We start from the raw sequence: 18,357 nt of genomic DNA on the forward strand, positions 1-18,357 counted from the left end.
TGTCATTTGATTAACGGGATCACATCATTAGGAGAATGATGTGATTGACTTGACCCATTCCGTTAGCATAGCACTTGATCGTTTAGTTTGTTGCTATTGCTTTCTTCATGACTTATACATGTTCCTGTGACTATGAGATTATGCAACTCCCGTTTACCAGAGGAACACTTTGTGTGCTACCAAATGTCACAACGTAACTGGGTGATTATAAAGGTGCTCTACAGGTGTCTCCGAAGGTACTTGTTGGGTTGGCGTATTTCGAGATTAGGATTTGTCACTCCGATTGTCGGGGAGGTATCTCTGGGCCCTCTCGGTAATGCACATCACTTAAGCCTTGCAAGCATTGCAACTAATGAGTTAGTTGCGGGATGATGTATTACAGAACGAGTAAAGAGACTTGCCAGTAACGAGATTGAACTAGGTATTAAGATACCGACGATCGAATCTCGGGCAAGTAACATACCGATGACAAAGGGAACAACGTATGTTGTTATGCGGTCTGACCGATAAAGATCTTCGTAGAATATGTGGGAGCCAATATGAGCACCCGGGTTCCGCACGCTTAAAGTTTCGATGACGATTGTATTATGAGTTTATGTGATTTGATGTACCGAAGGTAGTTCAGAGTCCCGGATGAGATCGGGGACATGATGAGGAGTCTCGAAATGGCCGAGACGTAAAAATCGATATATTGGACGACTATATTCGGACATCGGAAAGGTTCCGAGTGATTCGGGTATTTTTGGGGGTACCGGGGAGTTACGGGAATACGAGGAAGAAGTAATGGGCCTCATGGGCCAAGTGGTGGAAGAGAGGAGGCAGGGCACGCGGCCCCCCTAGCCCAAACCGAATTGGACTAGGGGGCCGGTCCCCCTTTCCTCCTTTTCCTCCTCCTTCCTACTCCTTCTCCTCCTTCCTTTACTCCTCCTAGTAGGAGTAGGAAAGGGGAATCCTACTCCTACTAGGAGGAGGACTCCTCCTCCTGGCGCGCCCATAGAGGGCCGGCCGGCCTCCCCCCTTGCTCCTTTATATACAAGGGCAGGGGGGCACCTCTGGACACACAAGTTGATCAGTTGATCTCTCCCAGTCATGTGCGATGCCCCCTTCACCATATTCCACCTCGGTCATATCGTAGCGGTGCTTAGGCGAAGCCCTGCGTCGGTAGCAACATCATCACCGTCACCACGCCGTCGTGCTAAAGGAACTCTGCCGTGATGCTCTGCTGGATCGGAGTTCGCGGGACGTCATAGAGCTGAACGTGTGCTGAACTCAGAGGTGTCGTGCGTTCGGTACTTGGATCGGTCGGGCCGTGAAGACGTACGACTACATCAACCGCGTTGTGCTAACGCTTCCGCTTTCGGTCTACGAGGGTACGTGGACAACACTCTCCCCTCTCGTTGCTATGCATCACCATGATCTTGAGTGTGCGTAGGAATTTTTTTGAAATTACTACGTTCCCCAACAGTCCTTTGCTACAAAAAGGATTGGGCCACCTTGCTGCACTTTATTTACTTTTGTTACTTGTTGCTCGTTACAAATTATCCTATCACAAAACTATCTGTTACCACTTATTTCAGTACTTGGAGAGAATACCTTGCTGGGAACCGCTTATCATTTCCTTCTGTTCCTTGTTGGGTTCGACACTATTACTTATCGAAAGGACTACGATAGATCCCCTATACTTGTGGGTCATCAATCATATTGGTGTAAAGCGCATGAAGAAACTCCATGTAGATGGACTTTTGGAATCACTTGATTATGAATCATTTGATACTTGCGAACCATGCCTTATGGGCAAGATGACTAAAACTCCGTTCTCCGGAACAATGGAGCGAGCCAATGACTTATTGGAAATAATACATATCGATGTATGCGGTCCTATGAGTGTTGAGGCATGCGGCGGGTATCATTATTTTCTGATCTTTGTAGATGATTTGAGAAGATATGGGTATATCTACTTAATTAAACACAAGTCTGAAACATTTGAAAAGTTCAAAGAATTTCAGAGTGAAGTGGAGAATCATCGTAACAAGAAAATAAAGTTTCTACGATCTGATCGCGGAGGCAAATATTTGAGTTACAAGTTTGGCCTTCATTTAAAACAATGTGGAATAGTTTCAAAACTCACGCCGCCTAGAACACCACAGCGTAATGGTGTGTCTGAACATTGTAACCGTACTTTATTAGATATGGTGCGATCTATGATGTCTCTTACCGATTTACCGCTACACTTTGGGGTTATGCATTAGAGACAACTACATTCACGTTAAATAGGGCACCGTCTAAATCCGTTGAGATGACACCGTATGAACTATGGTTTGGCAAGAAACCTAAGATGTCGTTTCTTAAAGTTTGGGGTTACGACACTTATGTCAGAAGGCTTCAGCCTGATAAGCTCAAACCCAAATCGTAGAAGTGTGTCTTCATAGGATACCCTAAGGAAACAATTGGGTACACCTTCTACCACAGATCCGAAGGCAAGATCTTTGTTGCCAAGAATGGAACCTTTCTAGAGAAGGAGTTTCTCTCGAAAGAAGTGAGTGGGAGGAAAGTAGAACTTGATGAGGTAATCGTACCTTCTCTCGAATTGGAAAGTAGCACATCAGAGAAATCTGTTCCCGTGATGCCTACACCAACTAGAGAGGAAGCTAATGATGATGATCATGAAACTTCAGATAAAGTTACTACTGGACCTCGTAGGTCGAACAGAGAACGTTCCACACCAGAGTGGTACGGTAATCCTGTTCTGGAAGTTATGTTACTAGACCATGGCGAACCTACAAACTATGAAGAAGTCATGATGAGCCCAGATTCCGGTAGATGGCTTGAGGCCATGAAATCTGAGATAGGATTCATGTATGAGAACAAAGTGTGGACTTTGGTGGACTGGCCCGATGATCGGCAAGCCATTGAGAATAAATGGATCTTCAAGAAGAAGACTGACACTGATGGTAATGTCACTATCTACAAAGCTCGACTTGTCACAAAAGTGTTTTCAACAAGTTCAAGGAGTTGACTACGACGAGACTTTTCTCACCCGTAGTGATGCTTAAGTCTGTCCGAATCATGTTAGTAATTGCCACATTTTATGATTATATGGATGTCAAAACTGCATTCCTTAATGGATTTCTTAAAGAAGAGTTGTATATGATACAACCAGAAGGTTTTTTCGATCCTGAAGGTGCTAACAAAGTGTGCAAGCTCCAACGATCCATCTATGGACTGGTGCAAGCATCTTGGAGTTGGAATATACGATTCGACGAGGTGATCAAAGCATATGGTTTTATACAAACTTATGATGAAGCCTGTATTTACAAGAAAGTGAGTGGGAGCTATGTAGCATTTCTGATATTATATGTTGATGACATATTGCTGATTGGAAATGATATAGATTTTCTGGATAGCATAAAAGGATACTTGAATAAGAATTTTTCAATGAAAGACCTCGGTGAAGCTGCTTATATATTAAGCATCAAGATCTATAGAGATAGATCAAGACGCTTGATAGGACTTTCACAAAGCACATACCTTGATAAAGTTTTGAAGAAGTTCAAAATGGATCAGCCAAAGAAAGGGTTCTTGCCTGTGTTACAAGGTGTGAAGTTGAGTAAGACTAAAAAACCCGACCACGACAGAATATATAGAGAGAATGAAAGTCATTCCCTATGCCTCAGTCATAGGTTCTATAAAGTATGCCATGCTGTATACCAGACCTGTTGTGTACCTTGCCATAAGTTTGGCAGGGAGGTACCAAAGTGATCTAGGAGTAGATCACTAGACAGCGATCAAAATTATCCTTAGAGGACTAAGGAAATATTTCTCGGCTATGGAGGTTATAAAGAGTTCGTCGTAAAGAGTTATGTCGATGCAAGCTTTTACACCGATCCAGATGACTCTAAGTCTCAATCTGGATATATATTGAAAGTGGGAGCAGTAAGCTAGAGTATCTCCATGCAGAGCATTGTAGAGATAGAAGTTTGCGAAATACATACAGATCTGCATGTGGCAGACCCGTTGACTAAAGTTGTCTCACAAGGAAAACATGATCACACTTTAGTACTCTTTGGGTGTTAATCACGTGGCGATGTGAACTAGATTATTGACTCTAGTAAACCCTTTGGGTGTTGGTCACATGACGATGTGAACTATGGGTGTCAATCACATAACGATGTGAACTATTGGTGTTAAATCACATGGTGGTGTGAACTAGATTATTGACTCTAGTGCAAGTGGGAGACTGAAGGAAATATGCCCTAGAGGCAATAATAAGGTTGTTATTTTGTATTTCCTTATTTCATGATAAATGTTTATTATTTATGCTAGAATTGTATTAATCAAAAACTTGATACATGTGTGGATACATAGACAAAACACCGTGTCCCTAGTAAGCCTCTATAGACTAGCTCGTTAATCAAAGATGGTTAAGTTTCCTAACCATAGACATATGTTGTCATTTGATGAACAGGATCACATCATTAGGAGAATGATGTGATGGACGTGACCCATCCGTTAGCTTAGCATATTGATCGTTCAGTTTTATTACTATTGCTTTCATCATGTCAAATGCATATTCCTTCGACTATGAGATTATGCAACTCCCGGATACCGGAGGAATACCTTGTGTGCTATCAAACTTCACAACGTAATTGGGTGATTATAAAGATGCTCTACAGGTATCTCCAAAGGTGTTTGTTGGGTTGGCATAGATCGAGATTAGGATTTGTCACTCCGAGTATCAGAGAGGTATCTCTGGGCCCTCTCGGTAATGCACACATAAGAAGCCTTGCAAGAAAAGTGACTAATGAGTTAGTTACAGGATGATGTATTACGGAACGAGTAAAGAGACTTGCCGGTAACGAGATTGAACTAGGTATGAAGATACCGATGATCGAATCTCGGGCAAGTAACATACCGATGACAAAGGGAATAATGTATGTTGTCATTACGGTTCGGCCGATAAAGATCTTCGTAGAATATGTAGGAACCAATATGAGCATCCAGGTTCCACTATTGGTTATTTACCGGAAAGGTGTCTCGGTCATGTCTACATAGTTCTTGAACCCGTAGGGTCCGCATGCTTAACGTACGTTGATGATATAGTACTGTATGAGTCATGTATGTTGGTGACTGAATGTTGTTCCGAGTCCCGGATGAGATCACGGACATGACGAGGAGCTCTGGAATGGTCCTGAGGTAAAGATTGATATATAGGATGATATGGTTCGGCCAAGGGGTGAAGCCCATGGTGCTTTAGGTCGGTGCAAAAGGAGTTTTGCGGAGGCCAGGGGGCCAAACGCCAGAGACCTTGGCGTCTGACGCCGAGGCCCATGGCGTCTGGGCCAAGCGCCAAGGGCCGTGGCATCTGGTCCTGGAAGTCCGAGAAGGACTCTTCCTTGCGGGCAAAACCGACTTTGAGGACGCTTTTACTCCAAGTTTCGACCCCAGGCTCAACATATAAATTGATGGCCAGGGCTAGCACCTGGAACACATCAAGAAACACCAAGTCGTGTGCCGGCAACCCCATCCCTCTAGTTTATCCTGTCATAGTTTCCGTTGTGCTTGTCGAAGCCATGCAGAGATTGTTCTTCACCAACACCGTCACCACGCCGTCGTGTTGCCGGAACCCATCTACTACTTTGCCCCTTTTGCTGGATCAAGAAGGCAAGGACGTCATTGAGCTAAACATGTGTTGAACGTGGAGGTGCCGTACTTTTGACACTTGATCGGGACGGATCGTGAAGGTGTACGACTACATCAATCGTGTTGATAAACGCTTCCGCTTTGCGATATTCAAGGGTATGAAGATGCTCTCCCCCTCTCGTTGCTATGCATCTCCTAGATAGATCTTGTGTGAGTGTAGGAATTTTTTTGAAATTGCATGCCACATTTCCCAACACGGCGAGCCCATGGATCTGCCTTTCCTCAGCCTGTCACTCTGGTGGTCAATGGCGGGGGGGGGGGGATTTCGGTGTCTCTGCACTGGTTAGTTACTTTAGGTTAGGGTTTTTAGTCCTCACAATCATGGCACTCAGGCAGATGGCGGCTCTCTTCTTTGAGTTTGTCTTCCGAGCTCCGATTCTTCTCGAGTTATTCCGCCTGGACGCAGTTGACGGAGCTTCGATGTAGATTGCCGCCATCTTCTTGGGGCGGTGCTTCAGATCTTTACAAAGGTTCAATGGCGACGGCGACAACTACGACTTAGGGCGCTGGTCCTTAGGGTCACGTGCATGAAGACTTTTCGTCTGTCATCGACAAGGCAAGCCGGCTCCGGTAGGGGTGCGGCGACGACGTCGCGCGCGGTGGCTCGTTCTAGCGGCAATAGTGCCCGTTCAATGGCCTTGGAATGTCGATGTAATTTTTTATATATTTGAGATGCTTTGTACTTTCGGTGATTTTTTTTACAATCTGATCATTTTTGAAAAAGAATGGGAGTATTAAACACAGTGTTGGCAAGTTAATAAATCTCTGACCCCCGATGTTCTACTCTCTCTGTCCGGAACTAAGTGTCGGTCAAACAAATGTATTTAGCAATGAAATACCTCTAGATACATCCATTTAGCGACACTTAATTCCAGACGGATTGGGTATCATTTAGGTCATTTGGGCAAAGAAAAAAGGCTACACAACACCACTAGCAGCCGCCCAAAAATCAAAAGGGTTGTGACGGGAACCCCAACCGTACGAAAGTGTAACTTCACCGCCGCTGACCCAACCCACTCAACCATGGTGTCGGCCGATTTTAACCGCCGATCATCGCCATTGACACTCCATCGGCCACCTCCAGCCCTGCCGCCACCGTGTCGCCTGAGACGCGTCGCGCCCCTTTTGTTGATACCCCCGCCCCTCCGTCGAATGAATCATCAAATGGTCGTCATCGCATCACCTCGGACGTCGAGGTTGATTAGTGGTCCGTAACCTCCAAATTAACCAATGTGATCACTGCCCCGAGGTTGATTAGTGGTCGAGGTTGATCGGATGCTTAGCACCATCCTCAGAGTTGGCTGCACCACGGCTCGCTTCCCGACACGGCATGGCATCATCCCGGGCGAACTACTCCGGCCGAAACTGAGCTCGGTGCCTCGACGGCCGCCTGGTCCGCCTCCCGGACCGCGCATGGATCCTTATAAGAGCACCCAAGTGTAACGCCCCTGATCGGGGAGGGGATCGGCGATCTAGAGTAGGTGAGAGGGAGCAGGTGAGGAAGGGGATGAGCTTGGAGAAGGGGTTAGGATTGTAGAGGAAGGTTTGGATACAGAGAATGATCTAGACACGCATGCCTCCACACGGCCACAGGCGGCCACCCTTAACGCACCCACGCCTCCACTTGGCAGGCCAGCTAGCTGGGCCCGCCAGCCAGCACCTAGGCACACTAATCAGCTGATTAGGTGTGACATTCTCCCCTCCTTAAGAAGAGGCCTCCCCCTCCCAAATGGGTGCCATGGGAAAACGCCGGCGTAGCACGTCGTAGTCCTCCCAGGTGGCCGAGTCCGAGGACGACGACGACCATTGTATCTTGAGTTGCACCACGGGCGCGTCGCCATGCTTCATCATACGCCTCTCTAGGATCTTGACGGGCTTTGTCGTCGATGCAGACAGGTCTTGGACTCGAGGAAGCTCGGCAAAAATCGGTGAGTAGTCCGGCGTGAACGGCTTCAGCTGGGAGACATGGAAGACCGGGTGCACGCGGCTGTCCGGCGGCAGATCCAACTTGTAAGCCAGAGGTCCAATCTTCTCAAGCACGGTGTAGGGGCCGAAGAACTTGTAGGCGAGCTTGGCGCATGGGCGCGAGACCACGGAGCGTTGCACATAAGGCTGCAGTTTCAGCAAGACCTGTTCTCCCACTTGGAATGAGCGCTCGACGCGGTGCTTGTCCGCCTGCTTCTTGAAGCGGTGCTGGGCACGCGCCAGCTGGGCGCGGATGGCATCTGTATGCTCTGCCCAGTCCAGGTCGTCGCCGGCCGGTGTCGCCTCCGCCCAGGTTGCCATTGCGCCCAAGTTGGCTTCTCTGCCATACAGGGCCTTGAAGGGTGTGCACTGGAGAGATGAATGGAAGGTCGAGTTGTACCAGAACTCAGCCATCGGTAGCCAGCGGCGCCACTTGCTGGGGGAATCGTGGACGGCGCAGCGCAGGTACATCTCCAGGCAGTGGTTCACCGGCTCTCTCTGGCCATCGGTCTGCGGGTGGTACGCCGTTGAGTACAAGATCTTGGTGCCCGCGCTCTCGAGCAGTTCGCGCCAGAGGTTGCTGGTGAAGATCTTGTTGCGGTCAGAGACGAGGGACAAAGGGATGCCGTGCAGCTTCACAATGTTGTCCCAGAACGCGCGGGCGACAGTCGCGGCAGTGAAGGGGTGGCGGAGTGGCACGAAGTGCGCGAACTTGGTGAAGCGGTCAACGACCACCATGATGGAATTGCAGCTCTCGGACGCCGGCAGGCCGTCGATAAAATCCATCGTCAGGTCCTCCCATGGCGCCGAAGGAATGGGCAGAGGCGCGAGGAGGCCGGCCGGCCTGGTGTGCTCGTGCTTGGCATGTTGACAGACGGCGCATTGATGCACGAACTCCTCCACGTCTCTCTTCAAGCCACGCCACTCGAAGTGCTTCTTGACGCGGTGATAAGTCGCCGTGATGCCCGAGTGGCCGCCCACCGCGCTGTTGTGGAGCGCGGCGATCAGCTTGGTGCGCAGGGCCGTGTTCGCCCCAATCCAGAGCCGGCCTTGACGACGAATGATGCCACGGTGGAGCTCGTACCCGTCTGCATCCGGGCTGGACACGGCTAGATGTTGGAGGTTCTCTTGAGCCTCCGCGTCCATTGCGTAGGAGTTAGGCACCTCTTGCAACCACGCCGGCTGGCAGATCGAGAGCGCAGCCACGTCCATGAGCTTGCCCACCCGGGAGAGCGCATCTGCGGCTCCGTTGTCGAGGCCGCGCTTGTACAGGAAGCGAAACTGAAGGCCGACGAGCTTGGACATGGCCTTGCGCTGGACGTCTGTCTCGAGGTGTTGCTCGCCCAAATTGCAGAGACTCTTGTGATCCGTGAGGATGTCGAACGGCCCGCATTGTAGATACTGTCGCCACTTGTCCACAGCCATCATAACCGCGAGGAACTCCTTCTCGTAAGTGGAGAGTTTCTGGTTTTGCGCACCCAGCGCCTTGCTGAAATAGGCCACTGAGTGCCCCTCTTGAGTGAGCACCGCGCCGATGCCCATGTCACAGGCATCCGTCTCGATGGCGAACGGCTTGTCGAAGTTGGGAAGCGCGAGCACCGGTGTGGTGACCATAGCCTGCTTGAGCAGGTCGAACGCAGCTTGGGCATGCTCGGACCACTCGAAGCCTTTCTTGGTGAGGAGCTTCGTGAGTGGCTTGGCGATGATGCCGTAGTGCGGCACAAACTTGCGATAGTAGCCTGTAAGACCGAGGAAACCGCGAAGTTCAGTCGGCGTCGTTGGCGTAGGCCGCTGCACCATGGCTTGGGTCTTCTCCGCATCGGTGGCGACGCCCTCGCGTGAAATCACATGCCCGAGGTAGTCGATGTGGTTGGTGGCAAACTCGCACTTGGAGGCCTTGACATAGAGTTGGTGTTGCCGGAGCAAATCCAGCACCGTGCGCACATGTTCCAGGTGCTCCTCCATCGTTTCACTGAAGGCCAGAATATCGTCAAGGAAAATGATGACGAACTTGCGAATGTACTTACTGAAGATTGCATTCATCAGGCACTGAAATGTTGCCGGTGCGTTGGTGAGGCCGAACGGCATGACGCGGAACTGAATATGGCCGTGATGGGTTTTGAACGCCGTCTTGGCCTCATCTTCTTCGCGCATTCGAATCTGGTGATAGCCAGACCGCAGATCAAGCTTGGAGAAGACCGTAGCGCCCGCCAGTTCATCGAGCAGTTCGTCCACGATCGGCAGGGGAAACTTGTTTTTGATCGTTGCGTCGTTGAGCCGGCGGTAGTCGACGCAAAACCTCCAGGTGCCTTCCTTCTTCTTGACGAGCAGCGCCGGTGCCGCGTAGGGGCTCACGCTGTGAGTAATGATCCCCGAGTCCAGCATCTCGCGGACCTGCCGCTCGATCTTGTCTTTCTACAGGGAAGAGTAGCGGTAAGGGAGAGTATTGGCCGGAATCGCCCCTTTCACCAATGTGACGGCGTGGTCGTACTGACGGTGCGGCGGCAGTCCTTGGGGCGCGGCGAAGACATCGGTGTACTCGTCGAGGAGGTCGGCGAGTGGGGTCTGGCTCGGTGACTTGCGCTTGGTCTGCATGGGCGGACAGGCATCCACCATGGCCATTGCCCAAACCTCGTTGCCGGCGATCAACTTGCGAAGTTCTGCTAGCTCCACCGCTGTTAGGGTCTCGGTGGCCTTGGGTTTGACGCCGCGCAGCGTGACTTGCTCGCCGTCGTGGAGGAATGAGACGAACTTGTCTTGCCAGTGGCAGGTCATGGGGTTGTGCTGCGCCAGCCAGTCCATGCCCAGGATGCCATCGTAAGCGCCAATGTCGAGCTCGCGCATTGGTGTCGAGAAGGTGTGCCCCTGCATCCACCACTTCAGGTCGGGTACGATGCGATCACAGGTGAGGCGATCGCCGTTGGCGACCCGTACTTCCACCGGCGGCAGAGGTTGGGTTTGTGCGCCGATGCGGTCGATGAAGCTCTTGTTGACGAAGCTGTGGGTGCTGCCCGAGTCGAGGAGGAGCAACATGACTTGGTTCCCGACCAAGGCGCGCAGGCGAATAGTGCCCGGCGAGTCGGAGCCGTCCAGTGCCTGGGCTGACAGAACGCAGCACTCCGCAGGCCGATCTGGTGGAGCGGGCTCGTCCAAGAGCTGGAGAGCATGGATCGCGTTGTCGGAGAGAACCTCCCCATGCTCCCCCACGTGTATGGTGAGCAACTGTGCCGGCTGCGCACAGCGGTGCTCCCGTGAGTATTTGTCGCCGCACTTGAAGCAGAGGTTGTTGGCGCGCCTGTAATCCCGCAGCTGGCGCTCCCGAGCGAATTCGTCGCCGACAGCGCGTGGGGCTGCCGCTTGGCGCGGTTGAGCCGCGTTTGTTGGTGGAGGAGGACGCCCTGGAGGAACTGGTCGGCCCCGTGGACGTGTCGTGCCCAGCTCTTCCTCCTGAATGCGCGCCAGCACGGATGCGCGGGTGATGCTCGACGGGGCTTGTAGACGAACCGCAGCGCGCAGCTCGTGCTTCAGTCCCAACAAAAACTGGGTGATGAAGAACTTGTTGTTGATGGAGGGATCCAACGCCAGAAGGTGATACATGAGTTCATCAAACGCCGTGCGATAATCGGCGACGCTGCCCGTCTGCCGTAGCTGAAGGAGACGATGCATAGTGAGCTCGAACTCGTCCGCACCAAACTCTTCGAGCACGGCGGCGCAGAACATGTCCCATGTCAGGTTGCGGTGACTCTAGCGAAACGCCTGGAGCCAGTGCGCCGCCTGCCCCTTGATGTACAGAGCAGCGGTAGTCACCCAAAATTGTTGACCCACCTTGTAGAGCTCAAAGTATGCCAAGCAACGATCCAACCATAGGTAGGGTGCGGATCCGTCGAAACGGAGGAAATCGTGTTTTGGGGGTTTGTGGTAGGAGCTCTCTGGGTGGCTGGGGCTGGGCGGCGGCACGGTGACCCCAGCCATGGGCGCACCGAGAGGGGCAACCGGAATGAGTGGTGGTCGGTTGTCCCCCAGACGAGCATGAGCAGAGGCGGGACGATGGGGCTCCGCGTGGGGGGGCTGATGGCGCGGAAGCGATGGTGGCGGCGGCGGCGGCGGCGGTGGTGGTACCAGCGTGGTGACAGAGCCCGCTGGTGAGGTCGAGCCGTCGACGGTCTTGCGGGTCGCATCGATGTCTGCCTGCGTCAGATCGAGCTGCCGCGAGAAGCCCCGCAGCTCCGCCGAGATCTGGTTGTTGAAGGCGATCTGCGCCTCGAGTTGCTTGTCGCGGAGAGCGGTTTGCTCGTCGAGCTTGGCGAGGAGGGAGTCGAGCATCTTCGCGATGTGGGTGTTCCCTTCCTCCATGGCTTACGGGACTTGCCGCGTCGCAACGGAGGGCTTCGAGGGCGCCGTTGCTCCTGCCTGAAAGGGGATCGAACCCCGCGACGGATTTTGGGCGAGATCCGGCGAGCGGACTCGCACCGTGCGCAGTGGATGTTACCGATCCACCTCCCAAGCTTCAGAAGGTGCAGCGGCGGCGAGGGGGGAATTTTTTTTGGCTCTGAATACCAATGTAACGTCCCTGATCGGGGAGGGGATCGGCGATCTAGAGTAGGTGAGAGGGAGCAGGTGAGGAAGGGGATGAGCTTGGAGAAGGGGTTAGGATTGTAGAGGATGGTTTGGATACAGAGAATGATCTACACACGGCCACAGGCGGCCACCCTTAACGCACCCACGCCTCCACTTGGCAGGCTAGCTGGCTGGGCCCGCCAGCCAGCACCTAGTCACACTAATCAGCTGATTAGGTGTGACACCAAGCTGAAATTTAGGGCACCCGTTTTAGATCTGCTGGAAATGTAGATTGACCTAAAATCTTCTCTCTTGGCATTTAAAATCAGTCCTGGGGCATCAAATTATTGGGCCACCGAGGTGATCTTAAGCACAGCTCATGGACTCCACCCCACATGGCAAGTTAATTTCTGACCCAGCTCTTCTTCACCTGAACCAAGCCAAACACGACCAGTCGACCAGGCACGGATGGCTCGGTGCCGTTGTACGTGTGCTTCCGCTGTGTCACGGGCTGTGCAACTTCAGCCGGGCATCCGCACCTTCCAGAAACGTACGTGTCAACCCTCCTGGCCGGGCCTGCGTCCCCGGCCACCCTCACCCCCACGTACCCACGCCCCCTGACAGGCCAGACCGGCCCGGCCCTTGCCCCACCCGTCAGCGTGCCACCACCGTCGCCGTACCCCACCTCCCTCCCGTGCACGCAAGGCACCCGGGGGCGCCGAAAGCGACGGGGGGCGCGACCGCGTGAGCTTTAAACCCGCCCGGCCTCCTCGCCGCACTCCCCACCGCCGCTCGCCGAGCTCGCCCGCGCCGGAGCCGGACTGAAACCTCGGGGGAGTGACTGCGCGGATCGGGAGGCTCTAGGGTTTGGGTGTGGGGTTGGAGGCGCGGAGCGGAAGGGGATAGCGGTTGGTGGCTTGGCGCGGAGGGGAGGGGCTGGGGTTGGGGATTTGGATGGTCGCGGCGGCGCGGCGCTGGAGTAGTAGTACTGGTGCCGCTCCTCCTCCTCCTCCTCCTACCACCCATGGGAAGGTCGTTCAGGGACTCGCTCAAGCTGCTCGAGGCCGACATCCAGCACGCCAACTCCATGTGAGCTCCCCGCCCTCTCACACCTTCCTTCCTGCTGCTCCCGTATATAAATTCTGTTGTTTGATTGGCCTTTCATTTGAGCTGGTGTGGTTGTTGCGCTGTTGCCTGTATACAAATGTGATGCGGTATTTTTTTGGCCTGTGTGGCGATTAATCCGTTGCGGTCTCCGTTTAATCCTCCTCCTGGAGAGCTTATTTACAGATTATTATCGTTGCCGTACACGCCTTGGTTGGTTGATTTGATTATTATGCTAAGTATATGTATCCTTCCAGTTTTGAGTCATGACACTCCAGGATTATTGCTCCAATTTTGATTGACTGCATATACTTATCGCTTTAGTTTTATATATTGAGTATAATTATACTTGGGTTGCTGTGAAGGACTGAAACGCAGCTTCTTTCATTGACACGTGTCTGACAAATGTACTGCCTTCTGACCGAAGCCACCATCATTGGGCTTTGAAGCACTAGTGGAATATAGGAACAGCACTTTCTGAGCTCTCGTCATCAAACCCCTCTTGCTGGTGTACGATGCAATTCTTCTCGAGTGACAATGTGGTGGTGGCTTCTTCATCATTACCATGGATTTTTTTCGATATCGTCATGGAAATTGTCGTCCACAATATCATTTCGCCAACTAGCTACGCAATTACGCATCATGGATTTAGTTATCATGCTTTGTTTACTATCCACATGGGCATCAGTTGCTCTGGATGAATTCACTATTAAGGGTTGCCTACAGCTTTAAAACCTGGTCAGGAAACAATAATACATTTATCATGTACCACTTTTAACACGTGGTGTAGGAGTGCTTTCGACTCCTCTGGGCCTCCAACTGATTAAAGAGGCTACTGTTGCCTTAGTCAGCCACTTGTGTACAAGGCGTAGTTTTCAGAATTTAGTTGTAATCTTGAAAACATTGACCTCCAATGGTATTCTTTAATATTGAGTGTAGAGACTGCTAACTCTAGTTACAGCATAGGTACAGGAGCATATCCTTAGTCAGTTGTCTTCTAGCTTCAACCATGTTCCTATACCTCATATGATGCAACTGAAATGATTTAAGAATGTAAGTATTAAACTACTTTTTTTCTTACTATGGAGAGCAACACGGCAGGCAGTTTATTTGAGGAGATCACCGGGATCAGTGCCCTTTTTTTTGTTTTTTGATATGGTGTTCCTGGTACACACACACATGTGTTAACATGTTGAGCCACACAAATATTCTATGCCTTGATGTCATTTCTGGCCATTAACAACACATTTGCTGCCTTAATTTGGAAACAAGACTTGTTATTCTCTGATAAAGTTGGTCAATGAAGTTCTGGAGTGGTCTTGTTTTTGTAGGGATATCATGATTATCCTAATTTCTTGTGCTTTCATGATCTATATTACAGCATATAGCTTTGCCTTATCTGGAAGACCATGAAATGTAATGAACAGAATTGTGAACTTTTTGTGTAGGTTGAGATTTTAGTATGGTTTGTTTATTCCCTTCTTGTATCAAGAATGCATTGCTCAACATTTTATTTTATTTTTGGTAAAAACTGCAGTGCTTCTGAATTCCGAAGGGAATATGATGGTGCCTGTCTTCAGATGAGGATGTCATACTGTCCGGCTGCACACCTTTTCCTTTTTCTTGTCCAGTGGACTGACTGCAACCTTGCTGGTGCTCTTGGGCTGTTGAGAATTCTCATTTACAAGGTACGCAAGTATCATAGTCAGGTTTCTTTCTGCTATTATTTTGTTGTTGTTGAATTGCAGCCATGATTAACATCATTATAATCTTAAAATCTGCAGGTTTATGCTGATGGAACGACCACCATGTCCACTCATGAAAGGAAAGCGAGCATTAGGGAATTCTATGGTACAGTATAATTGTTTTCTGCAACTGTTTCACGCATTCATTTTCTTTGACTGGTTTGTTCATTATGTCTCTATTTTTCATTATTTTTTGGCAGCTGTAATTTACCCTTCTTTGGCGCAATTACATGAAGGAATTAATGAGGTGGAGGACAGGAAACAAAAAGCAATTTGTATAGAGAGGTATAGAAGACGAGAGGAGGATCACAAAAGGGTGATCTCAGAGATTGATGATAATATAGAGGAAGAGTGTGGCATATGTATGGAAATAAACAACAAAGTTGTCCTTCCAACTTGTAGCCATGCTATGTGCATTAAATGCTACCGTGACTGGTACCTATCTTTTCTCTTCTCTCTGTATTGTCGAGCAAAATTCAGTATCAGAGAACATTTGGCTTTTGTCCTTGATAATAAAACACTTCTGCATGATCAAGATGAAATGACAGGTCCTCAGAATTCATATGTAAGCTGGTCGCATTGTCAACTTGTAATTTTACAATCAATCTGAAAAACGGACATCAGCATGGTCACCTAGCTACTACCTACTAGGAAATAATTGTGTCCTTTTGTGCTTACACGAAATCATTTATCTCCGTGGAATATTGATCTTAAAGCATGATACCAAGGGCTAATGAATATTTTACCTTTCAAACTGCTGTGGTCAGCTTGATTATGCTGTTATCATGCTACTAGGTCGTCTTTTATAAGTTTGCTCTTTGGTCTTCATAGGAGGCTAGGTGGGCATCTAATTGTAATGGAACCCCACCCTATTTTGACTAGATATTTGCTTTCTTTAGAAGGAATAGATATTTGCTTTGAGCTGGCTTACATGCTCCTTCTAATTATTGTTCTGTATGATTAATTAATCATAATATTAGACTTTGGTATATAAGGTAGAAACAGGAATTAATTGGACATGGGATCTTTCTGAGACGGTGTACATCAACTTTGTCCAGAAACTGGCCTTTCTGATTTTTATGTTCATTGCCTTGCAAGAAGAAATCAAGAAATGAATCTTGCAGATTTGTATTGCATGATTAATTTAACCTCATTGGAGAAAAGGCATACTGGTTTGAGTAAAGCTCGGGGCAGACAAAGGTTGGATATACAAGTTTAGAACAATATAGGAGACCAAGTCCATCTAAGATAGGTTTCTCTTATCTCAAACCAAAGGATACTGTATACATCAGTTCTCACCTGGTTTCCTTAGATTATGTCCTGTCATCTCCTGCTTACATTTGGATTTAGATTTTCTTTCCCGGATTTGGAAGAAACACCAGGCCTTGAGGATTTCAAATGGTGTGCATAATGACTAGATATGGTGTGAGCTCATTTCTCACGTAATGAAAACTTAATCCAGGATTAGTTGCGCCTCCTTTGCTGTATTAGGACAGAGTAGCTTGAGCATTCATTGAATCAAAATAAGAATCAGCTTTAAAAAGAAACACACTCAATTGTATTTGGTTCTGAACATGTCATAGTCTGACAATCAACTTTCTACATTATCCATTTGGTTTCTTTAAATACACACCTATTGTTCTAAGTGTGGCCTCCCTTCCCTGCAGGAGATCAAGATCCCAGTCCTGTCCATTCTGCCGCGACAGTCTCAAGAGGGTCAACTCTGCCGACCTCTGGATATACACAGATAACAGAGACATAGTCGACATGGCGACAGTCAGAAGAGAGAACCTGAGGCGTCTCTTCATGTACATAGATAAGTTGCCCACGGTGATCCCCGAATCTGTTTTCGAGGTATACGATTCCCACGTAAAGTGACCCTGTGCTTGGCTCGGCGCCGCCCCAATTGTTCATCAGTTGGGTACTGCTAGTGCTGTAGACATTACCAATTGTTTGTCAGTGGGGTGCTGCTAGTGCTGTAGACATTGCCGGTTGTTCATCAGTGGGGTGCTGCTAGTGCTGTAGACATTTCTGGAGCCCCGGGCGCCGGCTGCCGCGAGCTTATGAACGCTCCGAGCAGCTCGCCGGGGAGGCTCTGTATGTATGTGAGGTACTCCTATATATGTAAATTATTGTCGGTTGTATCCACACGGCCTGTGTGATGATGTGTTAGGAGTCTGACGCCTTGGGCATGTAAGTAATGGATCATTTTTTTTGCGGGCATGTAAGTAATGAATCATTGACTCTTAAGCATTTCGTCTGTGCCTGTTTGGGGGAATGCAATTCTGGAAGAATACGCTCTGTTCGATGTTTATGTCGACTATAGCAGTGTGTACTTAGGTCCTGTTGGAACGTGTGTATTTGTCGCAAAGTCTGCAGGAATCCATTTGATTGAGGCCTTCTTTGGTTCATAGGTAGGAGTATATTGTAGGAATTGTAAAGGATAGGAACTTTGTAGGAATTTTTTTTAAGCTTTTTGATTTGTAGAAATGGATTTGTATTCCTATATAGGATGTCAATCCTTCATGTTTTAAAGGAAATGAAAAAAAAAATTCTATCAAATGACATGTCTTTCTTACATCTTCTTTGGTTTGGAGAAATTTTATAGGAATTCCATAGGATAAAATTTCTATAGGAAAAATACGTTTAGAGCCCTTTGATTTATAAGAACAGAATAGTATTTTTATGAAGGAGTTCTTCCTATCCTTCATATTTCATAAAAAAATAAACATTAGCCTAGACTTAATGGAAAAAAATCATATGATATGATTCAAATGACATCTTTCTTTCTGTTTCTATAATTTTTTTATCCTATAAATCAAAGAAGGTCTTCATAGCAATTAAGATGTATGTTATCTTGCTTTTTATAATTTTTCTATTTCTATCAAGGTGAAGTCTTTCTGCACCATAGACAATGGAGACAAGCTCTTCTGTTTCTATAATTTTTTTATCCTATAAATCAAAGAAGATCTTCATAACAATTAAGATGTATGTCATCTTGCTTTCTATAATTTTTCTATTTCTATCAAGGTGAAGTCTTTCTGCGCCATAGACGACGGAGACAAGCTGTATGGATTGCATATCAGTATCACAGTGGTGCGGGCAGCTCCGACCGAAGGCATATGAATCTGTGATGCTTCGCTTTCGTGACGAATGGAATCAGTCGAACTGCCGTCGTTGCAAGAGGGCGTCACTCGTCACAAGCAGAGGGTCGCTGGAGTGTCAGCTCTGGCACAGTGGTCTGAAGTGGATGCCTCATTTGTTCCACGCCCGTCCTCCATGGTTC

At 49.0% G+C, this 18,357-nt stretch overlaps 2 protein-coding genes across 2 annotated transcripts; one reads left to right on the top strand and one right to left on the bottom strand.

The window, feature by feature from the left end:
• Window positions 1–10,080: 10,080 nt before the first annotated feature.
• LOC147983957 (uncharacterized) lies at window positions 10,081–11,346 on the bottom strand. The gene has a single exon (XM_087540923.1). The coding sequence runs from the start codon at window positions 11,329–11,331 to the stop codon at window positions 10,081–10,083; it is 1,251 nt and encodes a 416-aa protein (XP_087397049.1). The 5' UTR covers window positions 11,332–11,346.
• Window positions 11,347–12,708: 1,362 nt separating this feature from the next.
• On the top strand, window positions 12,709–17,385 carry LOC125535843 (E3 ubiquitin-protein ligase AIRP2-like). The gene is made up of 5 exons (XM_048698912.2): window positions 12,709–13,311; window positions 14,864–15,014; window positions 15,111–15,177; window positions 15,272–15,506; window positions 16,739–17,385. The coding sequence occupies exons 1-5, from the start codon at window positions 13,247–13,249 to the stop codon at window positions 16,947–16,949; spliced, it is 729 nt and encodes a 242-aa protein (XP_048554869.1). The 5' UTR covers window positions 12,709–13,246; the 3' UTR covers window positions 16,950–17,385.
• Window positions 17,386–18,357: the final 972 nt, after the last annotated feature.

The sequence above is a fragment of the Triticum urartu genome, chromosome 2A (genome assembly GCF_056163025.1).
Source record: "Triticum urartu cultivar PI428250 chromosome 2A, HENAU_Tu73, whole genome shotgun sequence".
Taxonomy (NCBI): domain Eukaryota; kingdom Viridiplantae; phylum Streptophyta; class Magnoliopsida; order Poales; family Poaceae; genus Triticum; species Triticum urartu.